Source organism: Schistocerca americana, chromosome 4 (genome assembly GCF_021461395.2).
Source record: "Schistocerca americana isolate TAMUIC-IGC-003095 chromosome 4, iqSchAmer2.1, whole genome shotgun sequence".
NCBI lineage: Eukaryota > Metazoa > Arthropoda > Insecta > Orthoptera > Acrididae > Schistocerca > Schistocerca americana.
The window spans coordinates 27,182,439-27,207,375 of record NC_060122.1 but is presented as its reverse complement, the minus strand read 5'-3'; the positions used below and the strand labels follow the sequence as shown (position 1 = coordinate 27,207,375).

The window sequence follows — 24,937 nt, the reverse complement described above, 5'->3', positions numbered from 1 at the left end:
CTTACTTATAATGATGTACATCGAGTTGCTCAGTTAGTGACAGTTAGATGATGCTAATGTCATTAAACATTGTTGAACAGAGTGCTGGAATTTGTATATTACATCTTTATAGGGTAGACATGTCCACTAAGATTTCATTTAATCTTTTGCTTTACGTAAATCATACGCTAGCAACCGAAGTGCATGTTATACAGGTATATCGTATTTTATTAAAACAGAGAATAAGCAATAAGCATTTACAGCGCTAGTTTCATTATAAAACGCATTAAACATCTGCAAGCTATGTCGCACTACATTTTCATTAGTGGTGTCTTACCCTAGTAGCGAAGTTCGTTGCTAAATCGCAGCTCGCACATTTCAGTAACACTGAAACCGAGGACTAATACATATTTCAATATCCGATTTCAACATTATTCCCTTTTCCCCAGTTGTCTTCTGCAGCTCGTGTTATCTTACGTAAATTACGTTTGAGATACCTCACTTTACTAATATTGTACGAAGTTAAACGCTGTATCACAGATTGATCAGCTTTAAACTTTCATTTTAAGTTACCGTATAACAGATTACGGAAGTGATAAATCATTTGAAATATGGTGCTCTTATGCTTTATACTGCTTTGGTCAATTTCTATACTATTTGTAAGACATTAGTTCGATCTCAGAACGTTGAATTTACGAGTATATGTGGTGGAATTTTCCCTCTATTAGCTATGTGAGGCAAAATTGTGTTGACGACGCCATAGAAGTCCAAACTGATGAACGCGTGGTGGGGCTAGGATATATGCTGGCGGTCGTTCATCTGGTGCAGGAGAGCGAAGTACGTGTAGGAGCCCTTCAGCAGCTGGAAAAGAGGGAAAACAGTTCTTTTAGCGCGTAACGTAAAGTTGACGTTCAGGATTATCAAATTTCAAGAGGGAGTATATCGATCAGAGGACTGATAAAATTCGCCGATCACATTGCTGTCCACAGAAAATGTAAGGGAGAATTACAGGGCCTGTTGAAAGCAATGGACACCTCAGGACATGGACTGTGTTAACTCTGGACCAAAATAACGCACGACAGACGACGAAAGGACGATATGAGAGGCAGGCAGCGACCGCCGCTGGGCGTAAGGCTCTAACTGCAGTTCACCCCCAATGTAGGCCTCCCAGTTTAAAAAATCTACTTTACCCAATCCGTAGTAACGAAGGAAGTATGGGTTTAACGTCCCTCCGACATCGAGGTCATTACAGACGGAGCACAAGCTCGGATGGTGTCAAGGACGGGGAAGGAAGTCGGCCGTGTCCTTTTACAGGGGCGATCCTGGTATTTAGGGAAAACACGGAAAACCTATATCAGGATAGCCGCCCTCCCGAATGAGAGTCCAGTGTTCTAACCACTGCCCCACCTCGCTCGGTACCCAATACGAGACAGGGATGTTGTTGTCCATATACTTCGAATTTCTCACACGAGTTGTAGGCCCCTCCCTTTTATGTCCGTTGTTTTTTCGAAGACAGTAGAAATCGGAGCATACAGACGATTTCACATCGCTAAAGTTTCGTTCTTAGTGTGAAACTCCCATGTGATACAGGTTATATTTCTTCTGAATATTTTCTCATCCAGTAAAAGAATCTATTCATATAAGCTTAATATCTGTTATGTCCTGCATCAGAGGACCAGAATATTAAACACATGTTTGGCTCCTGACGCAGTGCTATGAGTATTCTGTATCACAGGGTGCCTCCTCACTTTCGAACTCTGGTAGGGTAGTCGAATGTCTCATCACCAAAGAAGTCTCTTGTTGTTGTTTTGATCTTCAGTCCGGAGACTGGTTTGATGCAGCTCTCCATGCTACTCTATCCTGTGCAAGCTTCTTCATCTCCCAGTACCTACTGCAGCCTACATCCTTCTGAATCTGTTTAGTGTATTCATCTCTTGGTCTCCCTCTACGATTTTTACCCTCCACGCTGCCCTCCAATACTAAATTGGTGATCCCTTGATGCCTCATAACATGTCTGACGAACCGATCCCTGCTTCTAGTCAAGTTGTGCCACAAACTTCTCTTCTCCCCTATTCTATTCAATACCTCCTCATTAGTTATGTGATCTACCCATCTAATCTTCAGCATTCTTCTGTAGCACCACATTTCGAAAGCTTCTATTCTCTTCTTGTCCAAAGTATTTATCGTCCATGTTTCACTTCCATACATCGCTACACTCCATACGAATACTTTCAGAAATGACTTCCTGACACTTAAATCAATACTGGATGTTAACAAATTTCTCTTCTTCAGAAACGCTTTCCTTGCCATTGCCAGCCTACATTTTATATCCTCTCTACTTCGACCATCATCAGTTATTTTGCTCCCCAAATAGCAAAACCCCTTTACTACTTTAAGTGTCTCATTTCCTAATCTAATTCCCTTAGCATGACCCGATTTAATTAGACTACATTCCATTATCCTCGTTTTGCTTTTGTTGATGCTCATCTTATATCCTACTTTCAACACACTGTCCATTCCGTTCAACTGCTCTTCCAAGTCCTTTGCTGTCTCTGACAGAATTACAATGCCATCGGCGAACCTCAAAGTATTTATTTCTTCTCCACGGATTTTAATATCTACTCCGCATTTTTCTTTTGATTTCTTTACTGCTTGCTCAATATACAGATTGAATAACATCGGGGAGAGGCTACAATCCTGTCTCACTCCTTTCCCAACCACTGCTTCTCTTTCATGCCCCTCGACTCTTATAACTGCCATCTGGTTTCTGTACAAATTGTAAATAGCCTTTCGCTCCCTGTATTTTACCCCTGCCACCTTCAGAACTTGAAAGAGAGTATTCCAGTCAACATTGTCAAAAGCTTTCTCTAAGTCTACAAATGCTAGAAACGTAGGTTTGCCTTTCCTTAATCTAGCTTCTAAGGTAAGTCGTAGGGTCAGTATTGCCTCACGTGTTCCAATATTTCTACGGAATCCAAACTGATCTTCCCCGAGGTCTGCTTCTACCAGTTGTTCCATTCGTCTGTAAAGAATCTGCGTTAGTATTTTGCAGCAGTGACTTATTAAACTGATAGTTCGGCAATTTTCACATCTGTCAACACCTGCTTTCTTTGGGATTGGAACTATTATATTCTTCTTGAAGTCAGAGGGAATTTCGCCTGTCTCATACATTTTGCTCACTAGATGGTATAGTTTTGTCAGGACTGGCTCTCCCAAGGCTCTCAGTGGTTCTAATGGAATGTTGTCTACTCCCGGGGCCTTGTTTCGACTTAGGTCTTTCATTTCTCTGTCAAACGCTTCACGCAGTATCGTATCTCCCATTTCATCTTCCTCTACATCCTCTTCCATTTCTATTATATTGTCCTAGAGTACAACACACCTGTACAGACCCTCTATACACTGTGGTCTAGCGGTTCTAGGCGCGCAGTCCGGAACCGACTGCTACGGTCGCAGGTTCGAATCCTGCCTGGGGCATGGATGTGTGTGATGTCCTTAGTTAGGTTTAAGTAGTTCTAAGTTCTAGGGGACTGATTACCACAGATGTTAAGTCCCATAGTGCTCAGAGCCATTTGAACCTCTATATACTCCTTCCACCTTTCTGCTTTCCCTTTTTTGCTTAGAACTGCATTCCATCTGAGCTCTTGATATTCATGCAAATGGCTCTTTTTTCTCCAAAGGTCTCTTTAATTTTTCTGTAGGCAGTATCTCTCTTACGTTTGTCCTCTAGCTATCCCTGCTTAGCCATTTTGCACTTCCTGTCGATCTCATTTTTGAGACCTTTGTCTTTCTTTTTGCCTGCTTCATTTACTGCATTTTTATATTTTCTTCTTTCATCAATTAAATTCAATATATCTTCTGTCACCCAAGGATTTCTGCTAGCCCTCGTCTTTTTACCTACTTGATCCTCTGCTGGCTTCACTATTTCATCCCTCAAAGCTACCCATTCTTCTTCTACTGTATTTCTTTCCCCCATTATTGTCAATCGTTCCCTAATGCTCTGTCTGAAACTCTGTACAACCTCTGGTTCTTTCAGTTTATCCAGGTCCTATCTCCTTAAATTCCCACGTAACTTTGTACAGTCGGTAATACAGCTGATTTTACTACGATCGCCCTCACTCCCTGTGTAAGTGGGAGATTGGAATTTCATCAAAAGATTTCGCTGCAGGGAAGAAACGCCTCATTACGGCTCCATCTCCCAAACCATATCCATGCCATTCGCTTCCTCACGCCTGATGGCACGCCACCGATATAAAATATATTATTAATTAAACTGATCATGAAAGTCCCTTTGCATGGTGAGCAGTTCTTTACCTGCAGTCATATTACACTCGCCGGGTAACACAAATGGGACTCCCCGGAGGCAACATGATGTACTTTTCAAGGAACGCTACTGAGAAAGTTCACGGAACCGACATTTGAAGCTGATTGCAGGAGGATTCTACTGCTGCCAACATCCATTTCGCGTAAGGACAATGACGATAAGAAATTAGCTTTCGTATGGGGGCATGTAGGTGGTCTTTTGTCCCTTCGCTACATTTGCTAGTAGAATACGAAAGGAAATTACTAGTAGTGCTACAAAGTAGCCTCCGCCAAGCACAGCGAAATATGCATATAGATGTACATAGATGTGTGTTTAGTCTACCTATTAAGATGTCAGTCCATCCATTTATAGGCACAAAAATCTCACGGATGAATGTTGTTTCGTTGTTTATCGAGAAAACAAACGACGGAAGTTCTGTTGCTGGTTGTCTCTCAGTAAAAACCTTCGTATTAGCCTCTAATTTTCGCACTACAGTCACTTAGCGAGACGCGTGTGAGAGGCTGTAATACATTTGTCCACAAAACACATCAAAAGCGGTACAGAGCTCACCTCTCACAGCCCCTTTCTTCAGAGTATCGCTTACGCGCCATATTCCCACGAACCTTCTAGTGCATTTTGTACAGCGTTTGAATCCACCTGACTCTGACGAGTAACGGATGTCCGTCGCCAAGCCACAGGCCCAGACAATTCTTATGAAATCGTACAACGCTGGTACGGCGTTGTTCCATTTGTTAGAAAGTTGTCTATTCCCCCATTCGTTCAAATAGTTCAAATGGCTCTGAGCGCTATAGGACTTAACTTCTGAGGTCATCAGTCCCCGAAAACTCAGAACTACTTAAACCTAACTAACCTAAGGACATGACGCACATCCATGCCCGAGGCAGGATTCGAACCTGCGACTGTAGCAGTCGCGCGGTTCCAGACTGTAGCGCCTAGAACCGCTCGGCCACCCCGGCCGGTCCCCATGCGTCACTGGCTGTATAGAGAGCTATCACAATGAGAAAAAAAACAGATTTTTTTTATGTTTGGTACTGTTATTAGTGATTCATAATCGATGACGTAGTAGAATAGTAGTAGGTCTCTTTGGCTATGTCAGATTTGATAGTTATATTTATGTATATTCATCTCCAACGCCCAGCATTCCTGAATCCTCTGCAAATCTCTACAAATTACTGGTGTCGGAAACCTGCTGTAGATAGGAGCCAAAATTTAAATACGTATTCCACAAACAACTACGCAGTCTGGACCATGTCGTGGCTGTGTTATCGCCTTCTTCCTTCCGTTTCCAGTCACACACGCAATGATAGGGTAAAAACGAAGTTCTATATAAAATGAAGGTCTGTATGTGGTGTCACCGCCAGACACCACACTTGCTAGGTGGTAGCCTTTAAATCGGCCGCGGTCCGTTAGTATACGTCGGACCCGCGTGTCGCCACTATCAGTGATTGCAGACCGAGCGCCGCCACACGGCGGGTCTAGAGAGACTTCCTAGCACTCGCCCCAGTTGTACAGCCGACTTTGCTAGCGATGGTTCACTGATAAATTACGCTCTCATTTGCCGAGACGATAGTTAGCATAGCCTTCAGCTACGTCATTTGCTACGACCTAGCAAGGCGCCATTATCATTTGCTATTTATCTTGTGATGCATGTACCGTCAGACCGATGTTCACCAATTATGGATTAAAGTTAAGTATTCCAGAAGCTACGTACCTTTTTTGCTAGTCTCTATTCCTTTAACTGTTCCAGACCTCACGCCAGCCTGCGTGAGCTTAAACGCGTGCCTTCAGCTTCCTCTCGTAGTGGCTTGGCTGTCTTGCCAAGTCACAACACTGTATATATATTAATATCCTCTATGATCGTTACACTGGATAAAGGTCTTTTAATGGTCAAGGAAGCATTACTGCTGCAGGTTTACTATACACTATACAATGCACAAAGAAAATGTGACTCATCTGCAATTCATCGACATCGAATGATTGTCCATAAATACACTATATGATCAAAAGCATCCGGACACATGGCTGAAAATCTCTTACAAGTTCGTGGCGCCCTCCATCGGTAATGCTGGAATTCAGGATGTTGTTGGACGACCCTTAGCCTAGATGACAGCTTCCACTCTCGCAGGCATACGTTCAATCAGATGCTGGAAAATTTCTTGGGGAATGGCAGCCCATTCTTCACCGAGTGCTCCACTGAGGAGAGGTATCGATGTCGCCCGATGAGGCCTGGCACGAAGTCGGCGTTCCAAAACATCCCAAAGGTGTTCTGTAGGATTCACGTCAGGAATCTGTGCAGGCCAGACCATTACAGGGATGTTATTGTCATGTAACCACTCCTCCACAGGCCGTGCATTATTAACAGATGCTCGATCATGTTGAAAGGTGCAATCGCCATCACCGAATTGCTCTTCAACAGTGGGAAGCGAGAAGGCGCTTAAAATATCAATGTAGGCCTGTGCTGTGACAGTGCCACGCAAAACACCAAGGGGTGCAAGGCCCCTCCATGAAAAACACGACCACACCATAACATCACCGTCTCCGAATTTTAATGTTGGCACTTCACACGCTGTCAGATGACGTTCACAGGGCGTTCGCCGTACCCACGCCCTGCCATCCGATCGCCACAGTGTGTACCGTGATGCGCCACTCCACACAACGGTTTTCCATTGTTCAATCGTCCAATGTTTATACTTCTCGTACGAAGCGAGGCGTCGTTTGGCATTTACTGGCGTAATGTATGGCTAATGAGCAGCCGCTCGACAATGAAATCCAAGTTTTCTCACCTTCCGCCTAACTGTCTTAGTACTTGCAGTAGATCCTGACGCAGTTTGGAATTCCTTGGTGATGGTCTGGCTGTTACACATTACGACGCTTTTCAACTGTCGGCGGTCTCTGTCAGTCAACAGAAGAGATCAGCCTGTACGCTTTTGTGCTGTACGTGTCCCTTCACGTTTCCACTTCACTATCACATCGGAAGCAATGGACCTATGATGTAGGTGACACCGAATCACCTGACTACGTTCGACGTCCGTGAGTTCCGCGGAGCGCCCCATTCTGTTCTCTCACGATGTCTAACGACTACTGAGGTCGCTGATATGGAGTACCTGGCAGAAGGTGGCAGCACAATGCACCTAATATGAAAAACGTATGTTTTTTGGGCTGTCTGGATACTTTTGTTCACATAGTGTATCATCATATCCGTGTCCTAATCTCCTTTATCGTATTCCAGTGATCACCACTCCAGATGTGCACGGCATAAGGGTATCAGAGTCTTCGCTGATAGTATAGTGTTTGGTTTTCTCAATTGGGATACCTCTATAATTCAGTTCTAACAGCACGCCCTATCACAGAGCTTCCAACACACTACCCACTGAATCATTTACATTCGTGCAACAGCCTCACACCTCCACGATGAATGCAGAGCAAGTGTAACGGAAAGATTTAATCGCGGCATTGTTCATCCTTCCTCCATGTGTTCCTCTTGAGTGGACCGACCATGATCTATTCCGTCTTGAATAGAGCATATCCACGTGGCAGCACGCATATGTGTAGTGTAACTATTTATTTAGAAACAAACCCAGTACCTACACGCTTATCCGACTATCGTACATTTATTTATTTATTTACTCGTCAAGTTCCGTAGGACCAAATTGAGGAGCAAATCTCCAAGGTCATGGAAGATGTCAGTACAAGAAGTTACAACATAAAAGTAATAACAGATAAAAATAAAATGTTTATGAACCCGCAAAAGCCAACCAATAAATTTAAGTAAACGCTATCAACAAAACAACAAGAACCAGCTTTATTTTTCAAGGAACTCCCCTACAGAATAGGAGTGACCCATGAGGAAACTTTTCAATATCGATTTGAAAGCGCGTGGATTACTGCTAAGACTTTTGAATTCGAGGTGTAGCTTATTTAAATTGGATTCAGCAGTATAGTGCACCCCTTTCAGCACAAAGTCCGATCCAAAAGCAGGTTGGATTTCTGCAGAATATTAACTGAGTGAAAGCTGCTTATTCTTGGTAATAAGTTAATACTATTAACAAGAAATGACCGTAAGGAACATATGTATTGAGAGGTCAATGCATAATATCCAGACTCGTGAAGAGGGGTCGACAAGAGGTTCGTGAACTTACACCACTTCTTGCCCAAACCGCCGTTTACGAGCCAAAAATATCCTTTCAGAAAGGGAAGAGTTACTCCAAAATATAATACCACACGACATAAGCGAATGAAAATAAGTAAAGTAGACTAATTTTCGTGTTGAACGATCATTAACTTCAAAAACCGTTCGAATAGTAAAAATGGCAGCATTAATAATTTGAACAAGATCTTGACCGTGGGTTTTCCACAACAGTTTACTATCTATCTGAACACCTCACTAATCATATGCACATCCTGTGATATTAAAACGTTAGGTTATATTGAATTGTGTTAGAAACTGTAAAAGCTGAGTCTTACTGTGATATAACGTTAGTTTATTTCCTACAAGCCATAAACTTGTGTCATGAACAGCATCGAGATCCAATTAACGAACCAATACGAGCCACACCAAATCAATAACGATGTTTCTTCCAGCAGCAGCCGTTATTTAGTGAGTCTAACATCTCGGTCCAAAGTGTAGTGCCAAAGTCTCCAGGTGACACGCCAGGAGAAATTGTGGAAACTAGCTTCCTACACCGTCACTTCTTAGAGGGTAGGTTACACCCCCTTAAAAATCAGTGCAAGTGAATTTGAGCCTGACGTACTCTACTTTAACTCGGCGACCAGTCCACAATATTTGGGCTGCTTCCCTTAGGATTCTAGCAAATGGAGCCGAACCCAGCATAAGCATTCGCATTCTTCTTCAGCTCCCTCCAGCTGCTTACTACTAGGTACTTAACGCTTCCGATGACAGTGTATTGGATTTCTACTCCTACCAATGTGCAGTAGATTTATTTACGTTCAGGTCAACTTCCATTAACACCACAAAACTTCCAATCTGCTTGCGAACAACTTTATGACCTGCAGACATTCCACATATAAAACAAATACGCCGCGAGCCACTGTACAATGCTTGGAACAGGGTACATCGCACCAGCCTTGTCGATTACCCGTACATCTCAATCTCACGCTCAGATCGAGTAAAGAAATTATTGTCTGTATACTTGCATACATACCCTAGTCCAGCCTTATTTTCCCAGAGGAAGTAAGTCGTCTATTCTAGACCATTTTTTTCTTGTTACGTATTCAAACGGAGTATACCAACCTGTATGATCCTAGGAGCATCCACATGGTGATTCTGCATCGCTGAGCAGTCAGGAAACACGAGTAGACGTGGCCGCACAGAATTGCACTCGATGATTAAAGTCATCACCATGTGATAGCTGATGTAGCGACACATGAAACGGTTGAAAGCGGTGACGATGCAGTATGCGCATGACACTACTTTGACTCAGTCCACCGGCTCTCGCAATGTCCCGTGTACTCATGTGTGGGTTCATGGCAACAGCAGCTAACACACCAACTGGACCCGCTTCTCCTGTGACGGGCCTGTTACGGACCCGTTTGCGTGCTACGACCATACCTGTTGCATACAGTTGGCGGTAGATGTTTTGCAATGTGCGGCACGTTGGATGCTCTCTGTCCGGGTACCGTTCTGCATACACCCTGCAGGCTTCAGCTGCATTTCGTCGACACTCGCCATAGATGAGTATCATCTCCGCCTTTTCAGAGTTCGAATACACCATGGTCACAGTTCCTACAACACTACGCTATCACAGACGTCTGGTAACACGGTGTACTACAGCTGGTCTGCGTGCGGAGACAAACGCAGAATAACAATAGCAGTAAGCGCTACATGCGGACACTGCGACAGCTAGACCAAACCACAACAGTGCACTACAGCCACACTCGTAAACACGGTCGTCATTGTAAACATGTCCCTGCAGATACTGCTCGCCGACCGTGGCCCGTGTTTGTTACAACACGCAACTGAACGTCGGAGGTTTCAAGCGTCAACTTTAGGTTACAATATCTCCGGATGTAATTAACATTTTACAGTGCAACAAACGGCACTGATTACGTATTTGTTTATATGTTCAGATGTGCTAACAAAACTAACGTGGTTCCATTTAAAAAACGTAGGTTTGTGTTAAAAAACATACTTCCGTGCATTTTTGTATGGTTTGTATTAAACAATTACACTAGCCCCTCTCGTCACGTTCGGTCTGTGGAATCGGTTCGTCAGTATTTGATGTGGTTTACGAAATATATCCAGCGGTAACGTTAGGTGACTCACCCAGTATATATATAGGGTGGTCAGAAAATGTCTGAAACGCATGTTGTGATGTTGTAGGGCAGATTGTACTGAGACATAAATGTTTAGACAAAAATGCGATACGTTGCGCCGGTTCCGAGTTATTTAGCATTGAAGTTAGCCAACCGGGGCATCGCGCGCTCACATTCAAGCGGCCTGCCAAGGGCAGTGTTACCTAACGAGTGCTTTGTTTGGTTAGCAGAAACGAATTCGCGCGCGCAACGACCGTATCGGCTAACATCAATGCTAAATAACTCGGAAACGGTGCAAGGTATCGCATTTTTTCCTTAACATTTATGTCTAAGTACAATCTGCCCTACAACATCACGACAAGCGTTTCAGACATTTTCTGACCACCGTATATATATATATATATATATATATATATATATATATATATATATATATATATATAAACCATGGACCTTGCCGTTGGTGGGGAGGCTTGCGTGCCTCAACAGATAGCCGTACCGTAGGTGCAACCACAACGAAGGGGTATCTGTTGAGAGGCCAGACAAGCGTGTTTCCTGAAGAGGGCAGCAGCCTTTTCAGTAGTTGCAGGGGCAACAGTCTGGATGATTGACTGATTTGGCCTTGTAACACTAACCAAAACGGCCTTGCTATTGTGGTACTGCGAACGGCTGAAAGCTAGGGTAAACTACAGCCGTAATTTTTACCGAGGGCATGCAGCTTTACTATATGATTAAATGATGGTGGCATGGAAGTAAAATAGTCCCCCATTCAGATCTCAGGGCGGAGACTAATCGAGAGGACGCCGTTATCAGGAGAAAGAAAACTGGCGTTCTACGGAGCGTGGAATGACAGATCCCTTAATCGGGCAGGTAGGTTAGAAAATTTAAAAAGGGAAATGGATAGGTTAAAGTTAGACATAGTGGGAATTAGTGAAGTTCGGTGGCAGGAGGAACAAGACTTTTGGTCAGGTGAATACAGGGTTATAAATACAAAATCAAATAGGGGTAATGCAGGAGTAGCTTTAATAACGAATATGAAAATAGGAGTGCGGGTAACCTACTACAAAAAGCATAGTGAACGCATTATTGTGGCCAAGATAGACACGAAGCCCACGCCTACTACAGTAGTACAAGTTTATATGCCAACTAGCTCTGCAGATGATGAAGAAATTGATGAAATGTATGATGAGATAAATTATTCAGGTAGTGAAGGGAGACGAAAATTTAATAGTCATGGGTACTGGAATTCGACAGTAGGAAAAGGAAGAGAAGAAAACGTAGTAGGTGAATATGGATTAGGGTTAAGAAATGAAAGAGGAAGCCGCCTGGTAGAATTTTGCACAGAGCATAACATAATCATGGCAAACACTTGGTTCAAGAATCATGTCCCGGGTTCGATTCCCGGCGGGGTCTGGGATTTTCTCTGCCTCGTGTTGACTGGGTGTTGTGTCATGTCCTTAGCTTAGTTAGGTTTAAGTAATTATAAGTCCTAGGGGACTGATGACCATAGATGTTAAGTCTCATAGTGCTCAGAGCCAAGAATCATGAAAGAATGTTGTATACATGGAAAAACCCCAGAGATACTAGAAGGTTTCAGATAGATTATATAATGGTAAGACAGAGATTTAGGAACCAGGTTTTAAATTGTAAGACATTTCCAGGGGCAAATGTGGACTCTGCCACAATCTATTGGATATGAACTGTAGATTAAAACTGAAGAAACTGAAAAAAATGTTGGAATTTAAGAAGACCGGACATGGATAAAGTGAAATAACCAGAGGTTCTACAGAGTGTCAGGGAGAGCATAAGGGAACGATTGACATCAATGGGGGAAAGAAATACAGTAGAAGAAGAATGGGTAGCTTTGAGGGATGTAATAGTGATGGCAGCAGAGGATCAAGTAGGTAAAAAGACGAGGGATAGTAGAAATCCTTGGGTAACAGAAGAGATACTGAATTTAATTGATGAAAGGAGAAAATACAAAAATGCAGTAAATGAAGCAGGCAAAAAGGAATACAAACGTCGCAAAAATGAGATCGACAGGAAGTGCAAAATGGCTAAGCAGGGATAGCTAGAGGACAAACGTAAGGATGTAGAGGCTTATCTCACGAGGGGTAAGGTAGATATTGCCTACAGGAAAATTAAAGAGATCTTTGGAGAAAAGAGAACCACTTGCATGAATATCAAGAGCTCAGATGGAAACGCAGTTCTAAGAAATGAAGGGAAAGCAGAAAGGTGGAAGGAGTTTAGAGGGTCTATACAGGGGCGATGTTCTTGAGGACAATATTATGGAAATGGAAGACGATGTAGATGAAGATGAAATGGGAGATATGATACTGCGTGAAGAGTTTGACAGAGCACTGAAAGATCTGAGTCGACACAGAGCCCCCGGAGTAAACAACATTCCATTAGAACTATTGACAGCCTTGGGAGAGCCAGTTGTGACAAAACTCTACCATCTGGTGAGCAAGATGTATGAGACAGGCGAAATACCCTCTGACTTCAAGAAGAATATAATAATTCCAATCCCAAAGAAAGCAGGTGTTGACAGGAGTGAAAATTACCGAACTATCAGTTTAATAAGTCACAGCTGCAAAATACTAACATCAATTCTTTACAGACGAATGGAAAAACTGGTGGAAGCCGACCTCGGGGAATATCAGTTTGGATTCCGTAAAAATATTGGAACACGTGAGGCAATACTGACCTTACGACTTATCTTAGAAGAAAGATTAAGGAAAGACAAACCTACGTTTCTAGCATTTGTACAGTTAGAGAAAGCTTTTGACAATGTTGACTGGAATACTCTCTTTCAAATTCTGAAGGTGGCAGGGGTAAAATACAGGGATCGAAAGGCTATTTACGATTTGTATTGAAACCAGATGGCGGTTATAAGAGTAGAGGGACACGATAGGGAAGCAGCGGTTGGGAAGGGAGTGAGACAGGGTTGTAGCCTCTCACCAGCGTTATTCAATCTATATATTGTGCAAGCTGTAAAGAAAACAAAAGAAAAATGCGGAGTAGGTATTAAAATCCATGGAGAAGAAATAAAAACTTTGAGGTTCGCCGATGACAATGTAATTCTGTCAGAGACAGCAAAGTTCTCAGAAGAGCAGTTGAACGGAATGGGTAGTGTCTTGAAAGGAGAATGTAAGATGAACATCAACAGAAGAAAAACGAGGATAATGGAATGTAGTCGAATTAAGTCGGGTGATGCTGAGGGAATTAGATTAGGAAATGAGACACTTAAAGTAGTAAAGGAGTTTTGCTATTTGGGGAGCAAAATAACTGATGATGGTCGAAGTAGAGAAGATATAAAATGTAGACTGGCAATGGCAAGGAAAGCGTTTCTGAAGAAGAGAAATTTGTTAACATTGAGTATTGATTTAAGAGTCAGGAAGTCGTTTCTGAAAGTATTTGTATGGAGTGTAGCGATGTATGGAAGTGAAACATGGACGATAAATCATTTAGGCAAGAAGACAGTAGAAGCTTTCGAAATGTGGTGCTACAGAAGAATGTTGAAGATTAGATGGGTAGATCACATAACTAATGATGAGGTACTGAATAGGATTGGGGAGAAGAGGGATTCGTGGCACAACTTGACTGGAAGAAGGGATCAGTTGGTCGGACATGTTTTGAGGCATCAAGGGATCACCAATTTAGTACTGGAGGGCAGCGTGGAGGGTAAAAATCGTAGAGGGAGTCCAAGAGATGAATAGACTAAGCAGATTCAGAAGGATGTAGGCTGCAGTAGGTACTGGGAGATGAAGAGGCTTGCATAGGAGAGCTGCATCAAACCAGTCTCAAGACTGAAGACCACAACAACTATATATATATATAGTGGCGGTTGACGACTAAGTACGTCTTCATCTAAGTCTCGAATAATCTGTCATCGAAGAAAAGCATCTAGCTAACTGTAACTCTCTCTCCATCATATTGCTGCAGGGACAAAGAAATTGCCTCGTCGTTGCACTACTATAGGCATTCTGCAGACACCTTACCCCGACACTAATGCTACCCCTCCATCAGACGGGTGCTGGGCTACTGCATGTGTCTCGTCGACCATGTTGGAGTGTTTTGCGAGTGTCTTTCTAGGGTAATGCTGCTGGAATTTACCACGTGTCTCACCACGGAATATCTTCTCTGTGTCCAATAACCTGTCTCCAAGGCACAGTTGTCAACTTTCTTTAACTCTCGAACCATCTTACTGTTGCTGGATCAGTAACCTTGCTTCGGCTTTGCATTACTGTAGGCATTCAGCAGTCGCCTTACCACGACACTAGTTCTGCCCCTCAGGGACAGCCTCTCTCCACCACAAGGGTGCACAGCTACTGCACGAGTCTCTGTCACACTGCTGCATGTGTATTTCTGTTGTACCGTAGTTTTCATTAGGCTAGGGTCACACCGTGGAATCCGTTCTGGGTGTCTACCATTCTTTCTGCTACACACAGCTGACGGCTTTCTATAATTCTCTCCCCATCGAATTGTTCCTCTGACACAGCATTCACTTGGCCGCTGGGCTGCTGGAGTACTCTAATTGTCTCGTCGACATTGTTGGAGTATTTCTGCAAGTGCATGACTATGAGAATTATGCTGGAATTTAGCACCGGTCTCACCACAGAACCTGTTCTGGGTGCCCAATAACCTGTGTCTGATGCAGAATTCCTATCTTACTGCATCTCTCATGCCACTTTATTCTTGCTGGGACAGAGAAATTGCTTCGCCTTTGCACTAGTACAGGATTCTACAGAGGTCTTTCAGTGACCCTGCCAATGCCGTTCTAAAAATGCTTGTCCATCACGCCGTTTCAGGGCAACTGCAAATGTCAATCCACCACACTGCTGTGCGCGACGGCTCCTATCAATATGCATTTTCTCTCCACCATACCACATCTGGGTGTAAAATACTTCGTAACCGAGGCCGAGCTGTCGGCTTACTGTAACTCTCACTCCCTCAGATAGACCCTGGGACACAGAAGTTACTTCGCCAGGCATTCTTATACGCGTCGCCATCACACTGTGGCTGCCCATTAGCACTCACTTCTCCATCTCACGTGAACTGGCCTACAGCAAGTGTGTGTCTGACACTGCTGAGCTTATTTTTCAAGTGAGTTTCCCCGAGACTGCAGCGGGAAATTTGGTTGGGTCTCACCATGAAACGTCGTCGGGGTGTCCAGCAGTCTTTCTGTGAGGAAAAGCTGATGACTTGTTGTAACTTTCTCCTCATTACCTTGGTACTGGAACACAGCAATCTCTTCGCCTTTCCAACAGAACAGTCACTCTGCAATGGCGTCAGTATGACAGTCCCGCTACCGTTTTGTTATTGCCTCTCCATGATACGGCTGCTGGCCTGGTGCACCAGTCTCCTCGACACTCTTATAGTACTGTTCCAAGTGCCCATGAATTCTAATGCTGCAGGCAATTAGGGAAGGCCTCGCCATGAAGCCCCTTCTGGGTCTCCAATAATCTGTGTTCGAGGCTTACTGTAACACCCTTTTCATCGCATTGCTGCAGGGACATACAAATTGCTTCGCCATCGCATTATTACAGGCTTTCTCCTGATGCCTCACAGTGACTCTAATGCTGCCCCCTCATAAATTGCCTTTCCATGATACAGGTGCTGGGCAACTGCAAGAGTCCCTACCACGCTGCTGGTGTCGTTCTGCATGTGTATTTCTATTATACTGCTGCTTGTATTAGACAATGGAAGTTCTGGGTCTCCAATAATCTGTCTCCGAGCTTCCTGTAACGCTCTGTGGATCACATTGCTGCAGGGACCTAGAAATTGCATCGCCGTTGCACTACAATAGGCATTTTCGAAACGCGCTCGCCATGTCAGTAATACTACCCCGATGCTATTGCCTCTCCATCACATAGGTCATGACCTACTACTTATGTATAGATGACACCTTCCGAGTCATTATGCTAGTGAATATCCATGATACTGCCGCTGGATTTTGGCTACGGTCACACAAAGGATCCTCTTCTGGGTGTCCTGTAGTTTGTTACCAGGGCACAGCTGTCGACTTACTGTGACCCTCAGACACATAAACCGCTTTGCATTCGTACTAGCACAGGCATTCTGCAGATGCCTCACAATGACAGCAGTTCTGCCCCTCAGGAACTGCCTATCCATTAGACAGATACTGGGCTCCTGCAAGAGTCCCAGTCACGCGGCTGCAATCATTCTGCAATTTTATTTCTGATATACTGCTTCTGGTCAAGGCTTGGGTCAAAGCATGGAAACTCTTCTGGGTGTCCAGCACACTTTCGGCGACACAAAGCTGACGGCTTTCTATTATTCTCTCCCCATCGCATTGCTCGTGGGACAAAGTAATCTCATCGCCATTGCAATACAGTGGGCACTCTGCAAACGTCGTATTATTGTGCTGGCGCTCAGTTATGCCCCTGCATTGCACGGTTGCTGGCCTACTGCAAGTGTCTCATCGACATTGTTGGAAAGTGATTCGATGTCTTTCTATGAGAATGCTGCTGTAATTGAATGTTGCCCCCAAGGAACTGCCCCTCCATCAGGTTGGTGCTGCCGCATTGCACATGTCTCGATGACACTGCTGTGACACTGCTGGTGTATATCTGTGTTACAGACGTTGGCACTCGGCTACTGTCTCTCCATGGAAGATCTGTTTCTCCAGTGGTTTGTAAACGACTCACAGCTGGGGGCTTACTTTAGCCCTCATACCCTGAGATTTACGCTGGAAGACATAAGTTCCCTCGCCGTCAGACTACCACAATCCTTCTGCAGACGCCTAACCGTGGTGCTATGGTTGGCCTTAAGGAATCGCCTCTCCATTTGACGTGTGCTGTCCTACAGGAAGTGTCACTAAGACACTGTTGGAGTCCTCCTGGAAGTGCGTCTCTCGTAGACTGCTGCTTGCATACTGCTGGGGTGTGACCTTCGAACATCTTCTGTATGTCCAGCAATATTACTGCAAGACAACACTGATATCTCGCTGCAAATTTCTCCCGTTCATCTTGCTCCTGGGACACAGTAATTGCATCGTCGTCGCAAAAATATAGTCGTATTTGTGAGTTAACGAGCTCTCATTTAAGTATTTGGCTGAAAGAGTCAACCTTCAGGAATTGTGAAACGAACCCTGTCGTGCAGGGCCGGATGCCACAAAGGGCACAGATTCACCACGAGATAGGGAAACTCATAGGCGTCTATTGTCTGTTGAGGCCTAAGCGCTGTAGTGTGCGAGTGAGACAGACGGGAATCTACGTCATAGGGAAACCCAGTAGAAGGCCTTTGTCGCCGAGGAGACGTAGCAGTGTTAAATAAGGCGCACCTAAGATCGGCTATAAAGACGCCTCCCTATGACACTCCCGCTACCGTTATGTTGTTGCCTCCCCATAGCACGGCTGCTGGCCGACTGGAAGTGTCTGGTCAACATTGTTGGGTATTGGTGCGAATGCCTTTCTGAGACAAATGCTGCTCGAATTTAACACTGGATTCCCATGAAAATTCTTGTAACAGCTGCTTTGTCTAACACGTGGTTATACACGAACTTCATTTGTAACAGCTCCCCTCATGATGTAGGTAGGGTGTCATTAAATTTTGAAATCCAAACTCGGCGGTGTTGCAGAGTATTTGGGTCTGGGAATACAGAGTACTACAGTACCGAAATGAAGTGTTTCCGACAGACTTCGTCTTCTGTTGTCGTGACCGTAGTTTTGTTAACGGAGCTCGGATCTGAGATTGTACACGAGCGCTTCCATATGACGGAGTTCGTCATGTTCTTGACTTTGGTTTGTGTCCGTTCCCCCATATATTACGTTTTCGCGTCTGGCTCCCTCGCGCACGTTCACTTGCATCAGGTGATTTAGCAACTCACGGTTTCTCTTATTTATGTCGTTCTGCGTCTGTTTAAATCGTAATAGTGACTGCACCTCTGCGCTGTCATTTAAACAACAGGCAGTGTCCTACAAATTCATTTTCTCTCCACTCAGACGCAATTTCGACTGTCAAAGTCAGAACGTCTACTTTCTGCGTGACTTGTGCCGTTACAGTTTCCAAGTGCTCTTCACATACGCGTTCTGTGGCTTATTTAACTTCTTACGGATTTACTACAATCTCAGAGCGCCCTTGCAAGTCGATTCGATTTTCTATTCGCTCGGTAATTTCCTCCATATCTTCTCGTATTTTACCGACTTCGGTACTTATGCCCCTTTTACTTGATTGATTCTCTGTCACCAACGCATTCACGCGGGTTTCGAGTTGACCAAACTTTTGTGTTTGTTCCCCAAATCTTTGTTCCTGCCTATCGAACTGTTTATTCAAGTCTTCTGCTATGGCACCAATTATGTTTGTTAAATCTTCCGAAACTCGTTTCTGTTCTTCCGAACTTTGTTTCTGCTGCTCCAAGTTACGGTCTTGTACTTGCACGAGTTTAAGAATTTCTCCTAAGATATCATTGTCGGTACCACCGGTAACCGCGAATATTGGTTGCGCGCCTTCTACTCACGCCGCCCGGTTCTGAGTTTGACCTTGCGGAAGCGTGCTCCCGGCCACCCCCGCCTGCTCGGAGGACTCGAGCCCGCCGGTGTGCTCTTTTGTGCACCCCTGCACACCAGCACTGGTGTCTGTCGCACCAGCAACGCTGTGATTTCAACATCGTTATCGATGCTGTAACACGACACAAAACTGAATTGTGGATGCCTGAAAAAGAGGTTTGATTAGTATATTCTATCACTACTGACTGCGCAATCGGAAGAAACAGGAGTTCCAATGAAAATCCTGGCTAAGGGTCGACCACATGCGAGCTCCCTTATGACGACAATACTTTTTTGTTAGCAGTTCGTTAACTCTGCCTGTCTGTTCTATATATACTCACTATTATTGAATTTATAATGGCAGGCTAAGAAGGGATTTGCTTACTTTTGATAGCAGGATTTTTCCTACTTGTTATATGGCATGCTGTGATAAAATATATTAACTATGTAGCCATCTTACTTACATATCATGGCTTTAAGTCACATCAACCTGACACACTTGTATGTCGTTCTCTTTTTTTTTTTTTTTTTTTCCTTCTTTATTGATTTTAGATTCCCCCACCTGGGGAGGGGCGTGCTGACAGCCGCTTAATACACTGCTCTACAGTCGAAAGAAATGTTAAACAAACAATGGTGAAAGAACAAACAATATAAAAAGGCGATAAAACGGTGATTTTGTTAATAACAGTAAAATGGATAAAGTTGCAGAACTTAAAATATAAAAATACGGCGTTGACGATGCAGATGAAGACACACAGGAAGGAGACAGGCAGTATTAAAAAACATGGCGACTCTCTGGTTTCTGCTCGCATGAGATAAAAACACAACTAGTGACAGTATGGTGGCTGTTTGCAACAATGACAGGGGACGCACAACACTGAACACTCGCTTAAAACAGCACTGTAGAGGCGACATGGTGGCAGATGGGGGGCGTGGGGGAGAACCCAGACCGATGAAAGGGAAAAAGGTGGAGGAGAGGATGGGGAAAAAAGGGGGGAAGCCGATGAAGGGATTTGTATGTCTTTTTTTTTCCTTTATTGAGTTTCAATTCCTCCCCAAGGATGCGGGCTTGGCAGCAGCTTAGTACAACGCTCTTCAGCTTACAGAATTTGGAAACCAGAAGAAGAAGATTAAACAATAAAAGCAGGCGATAAAAACTGTGACTTAAATTTTAAAATGGTGGAAAATTGTCGAAGGTAAAACATAAGACAAAGGAGCAATGCTAATAAAATACACAGGAAGCAGACAGGTAAAACAATAGACAGACAATTAAAAAAAAAACACGGCGCCAGTCTGGTTTCTGTCTGCAAGAAATATAAAAATCGCACCCAGTGGCAGTATGATTTCTGTTCGCAACACTTTGGAAAAGACGCACAACACTGAACACACATTTAAAACACTGCACTAAAAAGTAGGCAAGAAGATGTCACACCACAGCCAAGGTCAGATGGGGGGGGGGGGGAGAAAAAGGGGGAAGGAGAGAGAAAACGAAGTGGGGGAAGGAGCTGATGGAGGGAGTGGACTCAAAAGAGGGAGGGGGCAGGGCAGACGTGAGAGGGAGTGGGGAAAGGCAGAGGAGGGGAATTCAAAAGGATTCAGGAAAGAGAAGGGAGGCAGAGAGGGTAGGTGGGAGAAAAACAGGATGGAAGGGGGAAGATGGAAAGAGGAAGGGAGGGGATCAGAGTTGATAGGAAATGGAGGGAGAGAGGGCATTTTCGGGAAAGGACAAGAAGAGTGTTGGGGTGGAGGGTAGGGGGGACACAATGGTGAAGGAGTAGCAGAGAGTGGGTGTTGGAGAGGAGGAGCAACCAGGGGATGAGGGGGATCAAGGCAGCAGGAGGTGTAGAGGACATGGATATGTTTGAGGAAAATGAGCAGATGGGAGAAAGGAATCAGGTTGTGGAGGATACGCATGGGGGATGGGAGGTGTATACGGAAGGTGAGGCGGAGTGCTTGGTGCTGGAGAATCTGGAGGGACTTATAGAATTTGGGGGGGGGGGGGGAGGCGGATATCCAGGTGGGACTGGCGTAACAGGATTTGTAGGTGTGGAGAATGGTAGAGGGGTTCAACCCCATGTCCAGCCAGAGAGGAGTTTGAGAAGTCGGACACAGTTGTGGGCTTTGGATGGGACAGAGCAGAGATGAGGATCCAGGTGAGTTGACAGTCAATTGTGAGGCCAAGGTAGGTGAGGGTGGGGGAAAGGTGAACAGGATGGGTGCAGATAGTAAGGGAGACATCAAGGAGTCGGAAGGAGCGAGTGGTACAACCTACGATGATTGCCTGGGTCTTTGAAGGATTGATTTTCAGGAGCCACTGGTTACACCACGCAGCAAAAAGATCAAGGTTTGTATGACGTTCTCAATACTGTTAAACACACTTGTGATGTTGTTACACAGTGCAAGCACATGTAATCAAACATCGTAAAACAACATAATCTGTAAGCGCACATGTTCGTTAAACCATCACTAGTGACAAATGCATTAGACCAGAGCTGCAGACTACTGTTTGCAGACTACTGATAACCATTTTGGCGCATAAACGGTTTACAGATATTGTTTTGCTATATGTGGAGCGCCATTGCAGTCCAACAACTGTACTAGGAAGCAAAGAGTATGACCTCATTGCACAATTACATAGTCTGCTATAAAATCTTATGTGACTTATTGTTAAACCATCATACATAAACGTGAGAATTACACATCGAATTACATACACAAGGGTTATACATCGTTATACATAAAATCTTATGGGACTCATTTTTAAAACATCATGAATAAATGTGCGGACTATATGTCGAATTACACATATAAGGGTTAAACATCGTTATGCGTAACTCTTGCTGTTAAATTTGTACAGGATGTATATTATTACCGCATAGGTTTATTGTATTAATGCTATATAACCAAACTGACAGAGGTAGTGAGATGTCATGCAGTACCCCATGTGCTACCGAATCAGTAGCACGCTACCATGGAACCACCCTCGCTTAAGTCCAACACAGCTGGCGAAACATTTTGTCAGCATTACATGCATTTTCAGTACATAAATTGATCATCGACGTAGCAAACGAAAGTAATATGAAAATACAATATAGTACGTCTTCTCTATGTCAATCACGTAAATCGCGCTACCAGCATCAAAGAGTAAAACAGTAGCCTAAATCGTAAAAAAGTGTACAATGTCGTTTTGACGGGAGTTCGTTATTTTATAAAATTCATACTACACTGCATTAATATTCTTCGTTGTATTAAATTCATAATACACTGAATTAATACGTTAACCTGAGCCTAAGTCTGAGCTGCTGTTAGTGCGTGCATCGTAAAATCGAGTACAAATTATCTAAGAAGAATCGTTTGTTTCTCAAGTTGCTTTGGTCATTTAGAAGATTACCAGGATCATTTTTGAGAACCTTGTATATTTCCGTGTCTTCAAGGACCCTCATAACTCTTCCTTTAGGTATAGTGTGTAATATTGTCAGGGCTGTGCATCCCACCTGGATCTCTGCCCCTCCTATCTACTAGAAGTCCCTTCAAATCCTGGAACGCCATGTGCTCCGCCTCACCTGTAGCAACCGTCTCCCATCCCCCACGCGGCCCCTCTATGACTTAATTCCTTTCCCACACCTCCTCCTCTTCCTTGAATGGATACGGATCCTTTACACCTCCCATAAACGTGATCCTCCTCACCCACTTGTCCCTCCTGTCCTTTCCCACCCCAATCCGCTGCCGCGTCTGTACTCCTGCATCCCACCTGCTCTCCATCTTACCACCCTCCACACCCTTGCCCAAGGTGGTTTCCGCCAACCCCCCTCCTGGATAATGCCCTTGTCCCCTCCATCTACCCCTCCTACCAGATTTAATCCTCCCCTTCCTCCTCCTTAGTCTTCCTCCAGGGATCCCTCTTTCCCTTGTCTCCCTCCTATCTTCCTTCCCTCTCTTCACTCCCTTCCCCCCTCCCCCTGGGCTTCCACACCCAAACCTACCCTCTCCCCTCCCTTCACTTCTTCTCTCCCAGTGGCGTCCTCCCCACCTCCCTCCTACCCTCCCCTATTCCCTGTAGCAGACCCCCCACCCCTTTATGTCGTATGGTAGTGTGTGCAGGTCCCAGTGCATCAGTGTTTTCTGTGCAGTGTTTCTCCATTCCAGTGCACTTGTGTCTCTTCAGTATCCTCCACCATTCGACAGTGTACTCATTGTGCCTTCGTATACGATTGCACTTGCTTATGCAATTCAGTGTCTTCAGTTTAAACGACTTCGTTATTCTCATTAAGTGTGTTACCTGTTTTATCATATTCATACCGGGTGATCAAAAAGTCAGTATAAATTTGAAAACTTAATAAATCACGGAATAATGTAGATAGAGAGGTAAAAATTGGCACGCATGTTTGGAACGACATGGGGTTTTATTAGAACCAAAGAAAACACTCCATATTGCAGGACGTGAAAGATCTCTTGCGCGCATCGTTTGGTGATGATCGTGTGCTCAGCCGCCACTTTCGTCATGCTTGGCCTCCCAGGTCCCAAGACCTCAGTCCGTACGATTATTGGCTTTGGGGTTACCTGAAGTCGCAAGTGTATTGTGATCGACCGACATCTCTAGGGATGCTGAAAGACAACATCCGACGCCAATGCCTCACCATAACTCCAGACATGCTTTACAGTGCTGTTCACAACATTATTACTCGACTACAGCTATTGTTGAGGAATGATGGTGGACATATTGAGCATTTCCTGTAAAGAACATCATCTTTGCTTTGTCTTACTTTGTTATGCTAATTATTGCTATTCTGATCAGATGAATCGCCATCTGTCGGACATTTTTGAACGTTTGTATTTTTTTGGTTCTAATAAAATCCCATGTCATTCCAAGCATGTGTGTCAATTTATACATCTCTAGCTACATTATTCCGTGATTTATTCAGTTTTCAAATTTATACTGACTTTTTGATCACCCGATATTTTCTGTATATCTGTCTACATGTTATCTGTTCTCTGGTTTTATATGGCCGAAGAGCAGCATAGATAGGCCGCTGCCGGCCTACCTTTTGTACAAAGTTTTAAAATAACAAAATAACGGAAAAAGAAGATATGCAAATGTGTCCGCTTGCATTACGTTGACATGGCTTAAAGCCATAGTATCTCAGTAAAATGGCTACATAGTTAAAATGTCTTGTATAATTGGCACAACGTCGAGATAATGAATCTGTAAAATATTTTTTTAAAATATTCTGTATTTTTCAACAGCACTCGATAACGGCGAAAGGCCGAAATTGCAATAATGTAATAAAAACTTATAACAGTCACTGGCGTAAAGATGATGTCCTTAAAAAAAATTTTTACGACTGTGAATACCAACTACAATTTTATTGAGTTTACATTGAATTCCAGTCGCAACCAGATTAAACTACGTAATGTTTTTACGTGTGGTAAGAGTAATAGTAATTTTAAATAAGGATATGGAACCATGCCACAACAAGATGTTGCAGAAAAGTTTCGAATTTTAGCTCCTATTTCACTGACCATTATGTATTTAAATACGTTAAACCTCAGTGGAGGTACACTGTTGAGAACTGCCTGCTCTATATTGAACTTTAATCTCGCTTTAGGATAAATATTAACCAATATTAAATAAATGATTGATAGTATGTTTTGTTAACTGTGGTATTGAAACCTCTTTAGAGGGATATCTCCGAATTTATGTTTATGTTATTCATTTTAAACCGCTTTCGTGGCAAATTCTTATTTGTTAACAAACATATAATATGTTATTTCCACCTCACAAGAGGCATACCTACATGTAGTGAAATTTCACCTCATCTGAGGACAATTTGACTGTACTTGTAGAAGAATTGTG

At 43.8% G+C, this 24,937-nt stretch overlaps 1 protein-coding gene across 1 annotated transcript in view; it reads right to left on the bottom strand.

Annotated features, from left to right (window-relative positions):
- Nucleotides 1-589: 589 nt before the first annotated feature.
- The window catches only part of LOC124612552 (odorant receptor Or2-like), a 170,473-nt gene continuing 146,125 nt past the window's right edge, over nucleotides 590-24,937 (bottom strand). The window contains exon 9 of the mRNA XM_047140827.1: nucleotides 590-840. Within this exon, the coding sequence (XP_046996783.1) occupies nucleotides 772-840 (69 nt within the window). The 3' untranslated portion in view covers nucleotides 590-771. The remainder of the gene's footprint in view (nucleotides 841-24,937) is intronic.